We start from the raw sequence: 16,636 nt of genomic DNA on the forward strand, positions 1-16,636 counted from the left end.
GAGACTTTGACCAATGGGTTACCAAGTGAACTATTTATGAAAGCAGCTTTTTTCTTTTTTTGTTACAGACATTTAAATAATCTATATTTGTAGGGTGATATCTTGGAGATTACTTTCCTATCAATATATAGAAGTAATAACCTGGTAGATAGCATTACCTATGAAAGGTCCATCCCATCTGCTATTCTTGCTGAAAGCTTTTCATGCACCAGTAAACTCAGTAAATATCAGAAGATAAAGCATAAGCCTACCACGCCACGGATTTACTCCTAATGTCTCCTCAAAGTGCAGCCCGATGCAACGATTACAAATGATTTTCTTCTAATGTCATTTTACATAACCCTTTTTTCTGCATGAGTAGTTAGTGCGGAATGAATGAATGAATGCCATTAAAACAGTTAATCATTATCTGGGACACTGGCCTTACTCCCTTCACAACTAGGAATCTCCATGACAAAGGCCAAGAGATCAAAACGCAGAGCTGCCTCAGTGTCCTATTTCTAACAGTAATTTTTTATGCAAATGAATCTGCTGGGCATCTCCCTCTGTGACCTTGAGCTGCCCTTATCTAAACTGACTTTGATCCAATGAGGGTCTGCATCTAGTTGAAGCTCATTACTATATAGGATATGCAATCAATTTCACTAATTAAAGGGAATTTTCTACTCTTGTGAATGCAAAATGGACTTATTTTTGTAATCACACATATGCTTAAAGACTAGACTATATGTTTTTATTAATTCAATTTGTTATATGAACATATATTAAAAAGCAAATATATTAAGTACTTGAGGCAAATGTATTCATGACCAAATGTAACATTTAGTATTGAGCTTAGCTCCAGTCTTTCTGAACAAGTCACATTTATTCACACACCTCTTAAATCAATATGGTTTTCATGCTTGAGAATGACCTTACTCTTTCAAGATATTTCCAAATCAATTTATCCTTTCAATAAACTCACTAATAGCACAAGCCTCCCCCCAAATATTCATACATTTAAAAATTCCAACCTAAGTATCAAATAGGATTTCTCAAGAAAATGTTACCCCAAACTGAAAGCATGTCATCACAGTTTTCAAAGTCCATTGGCTGAAGTGACAAATGGATTTGACATTTGAGCAGAAAAAAGTTTCAATTCAAAATACGTATTTAAATAATAAGTAAATAAAATGCATATTTTTGGGGGGATGCCTGGGTGGCTCAATGGTTGAGCATCTGCCTTTGGCTCAGGTCATGATCCAAGTCCCGGAATCGAGTCCTGCATTGGGCTTCCTGCATGAAGCCTGCTTCTCCCTCTGCTATGTCTCTGCCTCTCTCTCTGTGCCTCTTATGAATAATAAAATCTTTTAAAAAAATGCATATTTTTTCCTCTTTATTTATTTTTTAAAGATTTTATTTATTTATGAGAGAGAGAGAGAGAGAGAGAGAGAGAGGCAGAAGACATAAGGCAGAGGGAGAAGCAGGCTCCATGCCAGAAAGCCTGACATGGGACTCGATCCCGGGTCTCCAGGATCATGCCCTGGGTTGAAGGCATTAAACCGCTGAGCCACCCAGGCTGCCTTTTATTCTTCTTTAAAGATATTATTTTAACTGCCTACTCTAGAGATCAGATAGAGTTTTTAAGTATTTTCTTTAGTTTTATAAAAGTACATAGGGGAAAAAAGAATGAACGCCCTCCCTTTCCTTCAGTATTGTTTACGATATAAATGCTAACAAAATGTAACTGGTACATATTTAACTTGGGATCTAAAGGAAAGAAAGGAAGAAATTTAAAAGTTAGGCAAACAGTTCTGCAGTGAAGTAAATTAATGCTGAGTCTGTGACAGGGCAAAAACGATGATTCCAAGATATCAAGATATGACCAAAGATACAAAGTCTGTAGTCCTGTCCTTCATTGTCAGTGTTTTCCTGTGGTGGGTCCTCACACCTGCGGACCCAGACACCAGGTCTGTTCCAATCACGGTTTTGGACAGTCTTCCATCTGCACACCATTCTGGCAAACAGTCACAGTATTATTTCTTTTGAGGAACACCGGGAGGAATTTCCTCCTCAAACTAAAAGCTTTGAAATTATTTTATTTTATTTATTTATTTTTTGAAATTATTTTAAATCAAAGCTTCCTTCATAGAATTTTTTAAGCTTTTGTTTTTTTTTCAGTGAAAAAAAAAAAAAAGAATTCAATCATATTCCAGAGGACATTGCTACTAATTCCTCCTATATCCTAAAAATACCATTAAAAGTACCATATATAATGATATACCTATATCTTTTATGTGTTAAAAACACTATGTCATGTACCCAACAGACTCTCAATCCATTGGGTAATTCCTTAATTAGGCAGATTTTTGAAACATGTATTATGTACACAACAGACCGGAACGTCTCCTTTGGAGCATTTTCTAGTCTATCGGGTGATTACATCATTAAGCCACACATGCTACGTAGAAAAAAATCCTTATGAAAATTCATGAAAAAATGTACAGCACATCATTAGCATGCAGCAGACGTGTATGCTTTTGATATTTTCTCTGGTAAAAAAAAACTACATGAAATAATTAGTCCAGGTCATGAAAACAGGAGAAAGGTACCAGACACTGGTGAAAATGAAAATTGCAAAAATTGCATCTCTCATGGTTTAGCTGAGAGTAATTTGCTTTATTGGAAAATGGATTCTAAAACAGTGTTCATTTGAACTACAGCAGAATAAAGAGTGTTGCTTTATTGATTTGGTATTTCCTATACACACTTAACTTCCTCTCTTACTCCTCTTTTGGACACTCATAAGTTTTACAAACCAATGGGTTGAAGGTTGCAAATGACCAGTGGTAAGACCATTAATTATTCAAGGCATTTTGTACTGTGTGTTTGTATATGGATATCTTCACTTTATGGAACCAAGAGTATAAGGGATTGCATATCTTTTTTGGTAAGTTGAAACTACTAAGTAATATGAAGAGAGGTAAACTGTTGGTTTAACTCTCAATAGCGAAAGGCTTACATATTTACAAAATTAAGCAAAAATCTCAAAGACGATATATTTGAAGACTAAAATAAAGCACAGGTTTTATTAAAAGGAGCTACTAAACTCATTAATTTATGACTTTTCTTTCTGTAAAATGAGATCCCATCCTACATCCTCGTCCTCCTCCCCCCAAAAAAACCCCAACAACAAAAAAAGAAAACCTCAGTAAGCAGAGAACAATGAACATATGCAAGACAGTAAGGATCACAGTAATTCACTCCCTGAATGCTCCAAATCTTCATGGCTTAAAAAGCATCCCAATTTTCTCCAAAGGTAGTGGCATTTATTCACTGGGCCATAGCTAATTTTACATGGAATGCAAAAATGTTAGTTTAAGTTTAATTTACCATCCTATTTAAATATTTCCAATGTAGCTCTCAAACTGCAGAGCTATCCCTCCGTCTATTTTAATTTTAAAGTAAGTTAGCAAAGGCTTCCTTCTTAATCCCCAGAGACTACCTACATAGTGACACAAACGCACAAATTTATGACAGCAACATAAATGCTCTTCTGAAGTAATGTGCAACATTAAGTGAAAATCGTTTCCTGGAAAGATATTATAGGTATCTATATTTTATTTGCCATCTTAAACATATCTGGGTCTTTATGGCCTTATTTTAAAAATGTATTTCCTTTTTATATTTCCTGGTGCAAATGGACTGCATAAATAAGCAATGTGCTATGAGGCTTCAGACCAGCCGATAAAACCTTTCAATTTTCATGCCAGCTTCTTCTTTTGTAATTCAAATCCGCCTGGAAACTGGCAGCTCTGAAAACTGAAACAAGCACTGCCACAAATACCTTGTAATGCTATCGACCTTGTCTGCCCATGCAGTGAGAAAGGGGGATGCGTATGTGTCTGCAGCCATCCAGATAACACAACTCATTTTTTTGGGGGGGGGGGTTTGGGGTGGGGATAACAGAAGCCAGCCCCAGACTGTGCACCAAAAGCAGTCATTACCAGGCGCGCTGGAGAATAAGTCTCTTCAAAATACACAGTGCATTTAAAAACCACATATGAGGCTGAGCCACTGCTGTCATTACCAATTTTAATTTAGCTCCTTCAGTTTGCCAGCCAGATAAACTCTTTAGTGCTGTTTTTTAATCTATTTGCCACATTTTATGTTTAAGATTATAGTAATATGGACAGGAGAAGGAATCACTTTTAGGGGAAATAAAGAAATAGATCCGCTTATCAGCGCCCATCAGAAAGTTCATTAATCAGCCAGGCTTTGTGCCCTCTAAATTGAAAGGTTAAATAATCCTCTCAGGAATATTTCTCGGCCCCTCCGCCAATTGTCCGGAGAGGAGCTGCCATTCATAGCACACGGGATCGGTGACAGGGTATCTTACCACTGTTTGGACCCCAAACAATGATGGACAAATGGCCTGGTTTACAAAGAACCTTTTAGTACATGGATGGAAAAGGACCACAAGCTTTGAAGCAGGCTGGAGGGATGAGGAGGGAGTAAAGATAGGATGTGGGGGGGAAGGGACAGAAAAGAATACATACATGTGTGAATCCACAGATATTTTATCTGAATGTTTACTGGGGTGGACGATAAAACATAGAAACCACATTAATATACATCTTCCAATCATATGAAGTACTTTACATATTCAAATTTGCTTACATATTTTGTATACAACTGTATATAAACCATCATTGAAAAATTATGGAATAACAGCACTGTAAGCTCTATTATATTTATTAGCTAAAACACAGAAAATTCAAATAAACACCAAGATTTTCATTTTTACCATAACTCCAACTGACTTACAACACAGAGCACTCCCCCTCCCCACCCAACCGTGCTTATTCGCCTGAAATAGTCTTAACAACAGTCACAAAGGCAGGGAATTCCACAGCTGTAAGGATCTGTCTAGAGAGGGGAAAGTAATGCTTTTTTTTTTTTCTCTTACAGTATGCCTTATCTTAACTCCTGCTTGTCTCAAAATAAAGAACAAAGATGGAATAGGAATGTTTTTTGAAAGAATACAAACCACAGGCCCCGAGAAAATGCTTAATTTTTGTGTTGCCTTTTTTGCTGGACCTATAAGAGAATACAAGTTGAAGTCTGTAAAAGTGACCAAGCTTACACTTCAACATCTTGCTGTGAAATCAGGCTGGTTTCTGGCATCAGTCATGTGAAGGCATGAAGCAGTTTCATCTGAAGTACAAAAAAACTGATATGCTATTTTGTTTCCTTCCTCATCTGATTGAATAAACCCTGTACCCCCAGCAGAAAGTATTATAATTGGTATATGTATGTATATGTGTGAGAATTCTTCAATTTCATATTACTCTTAAGATTTATGTCATTTCATTTGCTTATGATAGATAACTACATTCAGATGACAATGAAATTATTATTTAAGAACTGATTGTTTATAACATTTCATTAATTAATATAACATATATATTAATTATATATACTATATTTTTCAAAATGGTATCTTTATATGGTAAAATACATGGCTATGTTTTATATAGTCATTTTCATTAGGGGAAGAAGTAGCCTAAATATTTTTGTGATCCAATTCTTAAGTGTCTTTATAACAATTCTTAGAAAAGTCAAATTAAGAAAATAATTCAAATTTGCTATATTTAAAAGTTACCTACATTTCTAGAAAAGACATAGATAAATAATATCAAAATGAAGAATATGGTAAATACTTTTGTTAACAGAAGAGTGCCTGTGAGTATTTTAATTTCAGTAACTATAAGAAGGAAACATTTTTATGAGACAGAAAGTAAAGAGGTCATTATGAATCTCCTCATCTTAGGCAAACAATCTTTTCAAAACACATTACAAAATAATCTAAATAAATTTTAAATAATATTAAATAAATATTAAATAAAACAATAATCTGAGTTTGGGCTATTAGTCCAGAGGCCATCTTTACACGTGTGATGCATGTATCGTTCTGCTTTATTAGAGCCACAGTGTTGAATATGAGCTATGTGCTAGGTACTGTGCCAAGTACTTTACGTTTCTTATTTCATTGCATACTTACTTCATCCCCATTTTTCAGTTGAAGAAACCAAGGATCTTAAAAGCCAAATATATTAATGAGGCTTGACCATCTAAGTAGATTAAAGAGCCAGAATTTGAGCCAATGTCTGATCCCAAAGCTACATTCTTTTTATAATGTTAAAAAAAAAAATTTCCTAGTAATTTCCTCACAAATAAGTCTGCCATTCCAAATCAGTTTTATAGCATGTTTTTTAAGGATTTCAATAAAATGAGAAGGAAATGTGGTTGTAACTATAAATAAAGGAAACAGGAGAAATCCAAGAAAGACAAAATTGAGATTTTATTGTATAAGCAAAGCGAATAAGCAATCCAAAATTTAGTTCCCCCAACTGAAAAGAAATATGGGAGTAATCCACAAATACATGTAAAGGAAAATATTTATGTAAAATTGGTATTGATAGACATGGGTACATTACAAGGTTATAAAGATGACTTTATTATCTAATAGATTTGGTTTTATGTGACTTTTGAAAAAAAGGAATGAAAACAATGTGGTACCTTTATTACCAACTGATTCATCAATCAACATGAACTCTTTTTACAAAGCTGATAGGGATTTCTGAACATTCCCATGGAAAAACTTTTGTTTTGAAATGTGACCTACCAGTGTATTGGTACACCAATTAAGGCAAAGTCTATTTTTAATTCCAAAGATATTAAAAAAAATTTTTTTTTGGTTAAGTGGTCTCTAAGCATGTAGCATTTTTCTTCAGATATTTTTGATATTTCAAAAAACCCCAAAGATACTAGTTTGGATGACCATTGCTGAGTTCAAAATAGCTGAAAGAAAATAATCAAAATGTACAAAAACATAACTCTCATGACTTTCTTGTATGTAGGGATTAAGAAGCAAATGAATTTCAAATCTAAGATCTGATTGATTTTATCAATAATTCATTAACTTTTAGTCATTTAAGAGATTTTGCTTTTAAAATCTTAAACTTAATTCAATTTAAGATTACTAATACAGTTTATACTGTAACAAAATATAACACTAGTTCAGAGAGATTGTGCACGTCAACAAGTCAAGGGGTTCTTTCAGGAGTCTTTCCCTGAAGATTATTCAAATGATCGACCAAAACCCTTAAAGGTTATGGTTGATCATGACTGTGAGTAACTAAGTGATTCCTAAATACTTAAAACCTGTTAGGAATTACTGTAATCTACCATGTCATTTACATGCATGACTACTAAAAGGAATGTTTAATACAAACATCATTGGTCCAGTATACTTTATCTACTTTTACTCTTGCACTGAAATGTCCAGAGAAGATTATGACAAGCTCAATTGGTTGGAATATATTTAAGGAATGGCATGAGTCACCTGTTCAAAATACACATGAAAAATCACTTAAATATGTTAAAATTATTCTATGTAGTACTTCTATTCTCTTCATGTGTGGTAAATATGACAAAGAATAGAAATCATTCAACATTTCAAATTTTTAAACTATAATTTATTATATAGCCAGATACTGTGCAGTGTTAACACTGGATTTTGAACATTCTCAGGCTGTTTATATTCATTTTTGTTAAAATAGTGGCCCTATTTCAAAGTGTAGAGTTGTAAGTAAACAAACAACAATGTAGTTTTATTTGGGATTATATGAATAATGTGTGTGTTTCTGAAGGAGAAGAAAAAACTAAAAATGCTTATATATATTAAAATTATAAATACTTAGAATTTAATTACCACAGAATGTAAGTATCAAGAAGAAATTGCCCCTATAATGGCTAACTATAATTCTTTTGTAAGTAAAGGTGAACATACCTAGGAAACAGAAAAGGACAGTAAAAACTTCAAATGTAATTTGCATCTTTCTATCATACTCAGGAGAAACCTTTGCCAACAGAAAAGAAAAAGACCATTAACAGTACTCCCTTAAATTTTAAAAATAGAAATAAAACTTGAAGCCCACATAGTAAATATGTAAGTCCTAAATGTAATGGTGTTTTTGTCCTCAGCTACTAAGGGGCAGACAAAAAGGCACAGGGACTTTTTTGCCAAATGAAAAAAGTTAGCTGTTTATATTAGAGCTTCAGGTTCAATTAGCTTATTATTGAGCAACATGTCCTACCTAAAAATGAATAGAAATCATAATGATGGGTGATTAGGACATATCTTCAGATATTTAGAAGGTGGCAAAAACACAGCTGTATCTGCCAAAACATTTATAATGAATCTTTTATAAATTGTGTGAATGTTGGATACTTTCATTGCTTATCTGAAATACTTAAATTTATAAGAGAATTAATGTTATTAATGTCACTTGATATTATTCAAATATATTAACACAAGAAAAAAAACTACTCAAAATATGCCATATTGATTTTTCATTTAAAACACATTAATTTTTGCATTAAAATACTAAAAGTCAAGTTGGAAATTCTCTCTGAAGGGGATGACACCTCAGTATTTCTTAGAAAAGAAGAAAATATGAAGGTTTTCTTATGTGTGTTAACAAATAAATAATATGTAAATTATATCCAAATCCAAATTTTATTCTACTCCCATTCATTAATAAGTGTGTACACAAAATATCAAAATTTCTGAAAAAACACTCTGGGAGGAAAAATAACATGTGCATTCATAATTCACAATGTTCACTTTTTTCCTCTTTCTTTCACAGAAGCTTTAGAAAATTGCTTTTTGATGATTTGGCAAATTGTATTTATTTTTAAATGAATCTCATTTATTGAGATTGATAATTCCAGGTTTCATTTGCTCTGAAATTGCATTTTCCAATTGCTTCCAATGATAAGTTCTAGAAAAATGTGGTTCAACATGCCAGTGAAATAAAGATTTAAAAAAAAAAAAAAAACCATACACCTCAGTTGACCTACTCTGTAAATGTAGTAATTATATTTTATACTAAATTCTAAACATGGTAAGACTGAAGTAAAAAACTGCTAGCAAAATGTTGACACTACTTTAAGAATAAGGTATTTAAATAAATATAAAAGTATTCACATAAATTTTCCATTTTAAAAATATTTTAAACTTTTAGTTACTGTCTACATGTACTTTCTATCCCTGTAACATATGGAGTATTAGAAAATAGTCATCAGTGCTCATTCAGGAATTCTTTTTATTCAGATACCAAGTAACTTGCAACATAAAGCAGTTTGATTTATTTTGTAGTACTACAATGGGAAGACAGCCTTGAGGAACTACAAAATAGTTGTGTGCCTTCTGAATCATCAGGGCATGATTACACTTACCTCAGTAGTATCTCAGTGGTATCTAAGTGGAAACTAAATCTCTGAATATTTGACAGAGATGTAATATCTCAATAGCAACACTTAACCAATCAAAACACTGAAATAGCAATACCAGATCTAGAGGGGGAAAACCCCCGACAGTTGAAACAAGAGTATTCCTAGTTCTTGAAGGAGTCAGCAAAGTGAACTGAACTACCAAAATAAGAGCTTCTAAAATGAATTTGTAAAGTATTAGTTTATGATAATCTGTATGCCAGGCCTCAAGATATGTTACCAAACAAAAGTTGATTTAAGTTTTCTGAAGTAGAATGAGGCCTAGTTCTCACTCTATTCTGGAGCGATTTAACTCTTTAAAATACAGTATGTAACTAGTTCTGTTCTCTTAAACATACACACGGAAAAGGGCATATCACTTGATATCTACTGTGGATGGGGTTCTGGTGGGTTTTGCAGCTCTGCTTATGCAGCCCAAGAGCTCTCAGAAAAATATTTAGGATTTTCAACATATATTCAATAAAGAGAGAAAAGGCATTCCTACCCTCTCCCTCTCTTCCTAAAAGAAAAGATTCTGGCTTGGGACTGACTTCTGGAAACTTTTTATTTTTCATTTCAAGTTATTTTAAAAAATCCAATCCAGAGTTCAGGCAGTTAGAAAACTGTTATCCATCCTGTCTTACATCACAATTCCAGGATAAAGACTTTTGGATAGCTATAGCCTCACAACCAAATTCCACTTTGTTATTCCCCCCTTTTGGACTACAAAGCATAGCTCTAGAATTAAATTTAAATCTGTTCACATTTAGGGTTACCTAGTATGGAATGACACAGAATGCTTTAGAGTAACATTCTTATTTAGTATAAAACTCTCATTTCTGTACTGTAAAAACCCAGAAAATACATTTTAAATTGATGCTTCCAAGTAAGGAGAGAAAAGTGACTGGCAAAATGAAACAATATTGTTAATTATGGTTCATAAGATACACTCTGGCATTCAACTAGGTCAGGTAAGACATTATTGATTACTACTAAACTCTGGTCACCAGCTTTTTCCTAGGCTAGACAGGAAAGCAAGGAAACCTACTCCTCCCCATCTCCCTGACAGCAAGTATTTTACTTTTTGAAGTGTGAACTCTAGGCATTCCAAAGACTATACATAAAGAAATATTTAAAAGGTAATTCTTCGAAAAAGGTTACATTTGTGTCCTATTTAAACTTTCAGTTAAAATGGTAGTAGGTTGTAACATATTTTAACAATGACACAAAGAAATCCAGGCGCAAAATTAAACATAAAAGATGTATTGTCCTTTTTGATTCTTAACACACACAGCCCCCAAATAGCATACTCCTAGTTACTTTTTTTAAGTAAGTAGATTAAAAACAAGATTAACAAAATGTCCAAAGCATGTCAAATTATAGCCTCTACTAGTTAAAAATTCTGTTGGTTGTAAAACTCTGTTGGTGGCCATTTTGGCCTAGGATTTTTAATATAAATGAGACTAGAGATGACAGGGAATGGGGGAAGGGACTTTCCTTTTTGAATAGTTAAAGAGGGAAAATTTTTATCTAGAATGAGTTATCTGAAAGATGTAAAAGAATATTCAAAGTCAGGTTTTACCAAAATCTTAAAATATAACAGAAATTAAACAAGAACAGTGCTATAGTACTGACGATTTTTTAAAAAAACTTTACAAACACTTCTGAAGGTGGTAAATACATAAACTATCTGTGGAAATTATTTAATAGCTAAATAAAAATCATATATTTTTCTTTTTCTCATGCAGGGCTCCAAACGATCATCTGAAGTGAAGTCATTAAATTATATGAAGTAATTTTATAGTCACTAACATATAACAAGAAAAATGCTAGAGCTAAATTAGTTGTTATAACATGTATATGTATCTATGTAGATATATATGTAATATCTTTTTATTAGAGTTTTATTGGCATGTACCCTTTAGAATGATGGGCTTAGTTATTTTTAATGTAGTGAAGTCCAGTCAAGTTTGATTAAAAAGCTATTCTATTTCAAGTTCTATTCAGATACAAGTTGTTAAGGAAACTTTATCTCATTTAATTGCTGAAAATAGTGAACATTTCTCTTCTTTAATTTTCTTACTTTAGAATGTGTTTTAAGAAATTTTTGATTTGGGACATTTTACAAGTCCATTTATACCAATCAACTTCATCATCTTTCTTGTGTATTTGAGAAATAATGCTGTATTTAACCTAAAAACTTTTCTTTCTTTTTTTTTAAAGAAAGAAAGCAATTCCCAAATAGACCTTAAATTATAGTTGCTAAACTAGGCTGTATAAATGTCCTTCTAGGCTTACTGATAAAAAGCAGATAAAAGCAATTGAAAAGTTCTCAAATGTAAATGTTTCCACACTGGATATATTAATCAGTTTATTCCCCCCAAAGCACAGTTCATTTTGGGTAAGAAATGGACGCTTTTTGGCTAAAAAATAAATTAATCAATGATTAAATGCAGAAATTTCCAGAGTTTCAAGAAGACTGGTTTAAAGGAATATACAGTGGCAATTCTAACCCAGGCTTCATTATTTGGTCATTGCTGAGTGATGCCACAATCACATGTGAGGGCTACTATAAGTCAATAGATGGCAGTCCATCGCCTAGTAAAAGGGCTAAAGATGATGAAACTCACCATGCATCTTGCTTTTATTCAAGATTAAATATTGCTTAATTACACACATTTGGATTTGCCTATATACATAATTATTTACCTATTTTATTTTAGAAGGATTGATACATAAATACACATTTATAAATGTACTAGTTTAGCATTTATATTTGCATAGTAAACTAATTCTAAATTACTAATTATTAATTTAAACTTGACAATTATAAATTGATAGTTACCTGCAGTATTATTTTGAAAAATTAATCAGAATTCCAGATTGAGAAAAATGGATTTTTCAAAATGATTGTGTTATACCTATAAATAGAATATATTGTAACTCCCCAAAAGGGAAATTCATTTTATTTTCATTTTCCCCCAACTATTCTTTTTACAATTTGTTTTTCAAAAGCTATGTTATTAAACAAACCTCAAATATTTCTGTCTTAATAAACACCAATTTCTATCCTTCTATGATAGTTATATAAAATAATATAGGTACAAGCAATAAAAAGAGGGTCTTCAAAACAGTACTTCCCACACTTCAAGTTTTCAAGGCTGGAATTCTCTAACTCAGGAGAAAAGGGAAAAGAAATGCAATTGTCAAATCCCTTAGGCTATTTCTTAATGAAAATACCGATGAAGAAAACTGCTATCTAGTTACAAAAAGTGACTATGATCTTGAAAAATATATGATAGGATTTCAACCAAGTTTAGGCTACAAAGATTTCACCATGTATGTTAGACAAGAAACCTGCTACATAAGTATAAACATAATATATCTGGATGAGTTACATCTGTAACAATATGTTAACATACATAGGGGTGTGTGTGTGTGTGTGCATTTTGGTAGAACACTAAATATTTTAATAAAATCCAATTTGGGACTGAAGGATAGTTGAGAAGTTACAGCTTTCTACTGAGAACCTTTACATTACATAAACTAAACAGTGGTAACAGATACGAAAACAAACCACCTGGTATTATTCCTTGCCTCTTGGGCCTGTGATAGACATATTAGTAGTTTGAGTCACTTGGTTTACTTTTTATTTCTGTAAGAGGAAAGCAGGAAGAAGACATGCTTTGTAAAACTTCGTCCTATTTTCACTGTCTTCCTATAACCAAAACCTTTTTGATGTGTTAAATCTTAAGGAACAGCTTTTATAACATTGTTATTAACTGTCTAACTATAAGAATAATCTTAATTGTTGTCTTGCTCAGTATAACACATTTAATATATTAAAAAATGATTACTAGGGCTATGGTGAATTATTGAAATTATTTAAGCTGAATATTAAAAACTAACTAACTTCATAATATTGAGCACTAGCCAATTGCTTTCATAGTAAATTATGTTTTCTACTTCTATTTAGCCTAAATTCACAATAAAAGGAAACCACAGAATTGAATAACTTGAATGGTATTAAGCAGATGGTTATACACTTTGAATAAGAAGAGCTTAAGGATATGACAGTTGAATTGTTCTATATGAAAGATATACTGAGCTTTTTTTAGCTTCATTAAAAAATATATGCAAAAATTTCAATAAAGCCAGAAAAATGATTATGGAAGATATTATGGATAGTATGCTTATGGACTGTACATAACACAACACTTTAAAGATACTGGATTACTATTATTTTTATGGCTCCTGACATACTTTTCTCCTTTAATTTAATGAATGAGTCCAGGAAAACTGAGATACCATGATGTAATCTTTAAATGATGTGAGTAATAAAAAAAAATCAAAATCTTTTCAGAACAGGAAGATAGAGAATAGAGTAGTGGGCAGGGGAGAAGAGAAAAAGTATATTATTGCTTTCTCAGTGCAAAAACTCTTCAGATGTTTATTATCTTCTAGTAGAAGATGCTTGTCTATATTTTATGGTCAGCAGTTCAGAGAAGGATAAATAGGCTAGGTCTTGGGGAAAATAAAAAAGGTGTTTCTACTCACCGTTAGGTGATACTGCCTCCAGATTTCTGGGCAAGCCTGGAAAATAAAAATATTGATCAGCTGGGAGCATGAAACAAGGTACTTTACAGCCTGTTGGTTTTGGCATAACCCAGCATCCACCGGTGTCGGTCACAGGAAAATAAGAAGCTTAACAGAAAGGGTCTGCATTTCAGCTTCAAAAACCTGGCTAGACAGTTTAATTGAATTTTACACTGGTTTAACACACTCCCTGCCATTGTCAGAAAGCCAGTAACAAAGTTTTCTCTCTCATTTTTTTCTTTTCAGGTTAGAAGTTTTGGGGCACTAAGATGTGATTAAGAGCCATAACTCAGTTAAACTGATAAATGAACAGCAGTGGTCAAAATCAATAAGACTCACTGAGTACACCTTTTAAAAGAACATTTTGAACCTTGGTAGTAAGATAAACAACAACAACAACAACCCCAATTTATTAGCAACTGCTTTAAAGAAGACCACTGTGGTTATATGTTTCTGATGTCTGTTACCATCTTTTACCTAATCACTTGCTGCTAACCTTCAATACTGTGAATAGAGTTAAAAAGAAAACTACAACACAATAAAACAATCTCAAAAATCTAAAGTCCATGGCTTTTCCCTTAAAAGTCATCTTCTCTATCTATACATTTATAAGCAAATAACTGAAAACAATAAAACCTCAATAATTTTGTAAAAGATGGATTTACTGAAGCTAGAATAGGTAACAAACAAATACAAGCAACAAAAAGCAGCAGCAACAACAACCAGTTAGGAAATATTTTCTTTCGGATACAAATACAAGTCTTCTTTCCTTATATTTAAATTAGGACTCTGTTAGGGAAACACTTTTTCTAACCAAGTTCTTATATTTTATTGGTCTGCCATCTTTGGACAAAAAGAACAGTTGATAACAGAAAGTATTTTTTATAATTATTAAATAGTAATTAAAATATATTAAACCAAGCTAAGTAAATGGCAGTTCTTAAAGTAAATGTGAATTTATAGCTTTTGTTTAAAAATGTGTGCATACACATATACATATGTGTATAGGCATGCACACATATGCATGCCTAAAATTAGAATGAGTTGAGTTTTTTTAAAACCTTTAGCATCTTTGACATACACTTTGAAACAATTCTTTACATTCCTCTTTCATTTACTTTTCAGGGACGTGATAAAACTAATGAAGATAATTCATACAATCTAAAATTATTATGGGTATGGCAATAATTCAGAAAATAACTTTTGAATGGCAAACCTCTACTCATTATATCATCATAAGTGATTATACAAAAAAAAAGAGTAGATAGTTCTAACTACGCTAAAAATTTTATCCATTATGTATTTTAACTATCTTATGTCATTTTCTAAAGAAAGGTGTGTAAATTAGACTAGTTAGTGGTCAGCTTCCCAATTTAAATGTCATACTCATGCAAACTAAAGTGTCTGACTAAAAAAAGCCACTTGTATACAGTGATTTCTGGATGAACAACAGTGATCAAAAGGAAACTATTTTTAACAAGTAAAAGTAGCTTCAGAAGGTACCAAATAACAGATATCAAATAACAGCCACAAACTTGTAGGTTACAAAGGTTCTCAATAAAACACACACATATATTTGTTTTAATAAACATTTACAAACAAAGATCTAACATACAATATACCTTTAAGTATTCATTTCCTACCTTCTATCATAAGCTTTTTGCTATGTATATATAATTTGAGTTGGATTACTGTAGAGAAAGAAAAGCAAGGAGTTATTTATACATTAGTTATGGATAGTTCTTGATTACCACAATGTCCTCAGAATAATAAGGTTGAAAAATCGCAATCACTGAGTTGTCATACACGGGCAGAATGCCACTCTACCATGTGACCTTTTCTTGTGTTGCAGCAATTTAGTAATAAAAGAAAGAATTACTTGGTTTTTGAACAATCATCTGATTGCTCTGTACATGAAGATGATGCCTGATAAAGAAAATTAATAGGGAGAGACATGAAACTTCTTTTCTCTTATTAGACAATAGTATTACAATTAAAAAAAAATCCTATCTTATTTCATATAAGTACTTTTACCCAACATTCCCATGCACAGTTTCATTTTACTGTTTTCTACCTAACATATGTCTGTGCAAGGTTGAGATGAAGAAATACTTTTCATCTCCAAATAGGTGCCAAAAGAAAGTACACATCTTTAATTCTAAGTATATGACATGCAATACTTAGGACTTCTGTTACTAATAGACTTTTTAAGTTTTTTTTTTTTTTTTTTTTGCTTGTTGTAGCTTCTACTTCTCAACATTCCTCAGTCATTGCACATATTTTTCTTTTAATCACGCAGAATGTCATAGTATCCATATTTGTGCATTTATTTCAGAGAAAATTTAGACAAAATACAGTAATTTCTTTTTTTTTAATACAGTAATTTCTTAAGCAAGAGGCTTACTATTGCAATGGGAACTTTTGAAAAAAAATTATTTTAAAGTATTTGAAATGACTAGCTTGCTGTGGACTTCATCTAAGATAAAAATGTAACAAACTATTAAAATACAACTATATTGGTTGTCCTGGTGATCTCACCTTACTGGCACTTAGATGGATAGCAACCCAAAGAGCCTCCTCAAGTCTCACAACTGAAAACACACAAAGTATACTTGTACATCTGTTTTAGCAATGTGCTACATTGTTTGCCAACTTTTGCCCAACTAGTTTTCCCCTCTATTGTATTTTGTATAATAAACCATACATGAATAACTGAATGTTA

The 16,636-nt window shown here is 32.2% G+C and overlaps 1 protein-coding gene across 2 annotated transcripts in view; it reads right to left on the reverse strand.

Moving 5' to 3' along the window:
* Positions 1-16,636, reverse strand: part of ZCCHC7 (zinc finger CCHC-type containing 7) — a 249,522-nt gene that overhangs the window by 13,338 nt on the left and 219,548 nt on the right. For both annotated transcript variants that reach the window (XM_026013165.2, XM_072727914.1), the window contains exon 6: positions 13,876-13,911. In XM_026013165.2, coding sequence (XP_025868950.2) covers positions 13,876-13,911 — 36 coding nt within the window. The remainder of the gene's footprint in view (positions 1-13,875; positions 13,912-16,636) is intronic.

The sequence above is a fragment of the Vulpes vulpes genome, chromosome 12 (genome assembly GCF_048418805.1).
Source record: "Vulpes vulpes isolate BD-2025 chromosome 12, VulVul3, whole genome shotgun sequence".
NCBI lineage: Eukaryota > Metazoa > Chordata > Mammalia > Carnivora > Canidae > Vulpes > Vulpes vulpes.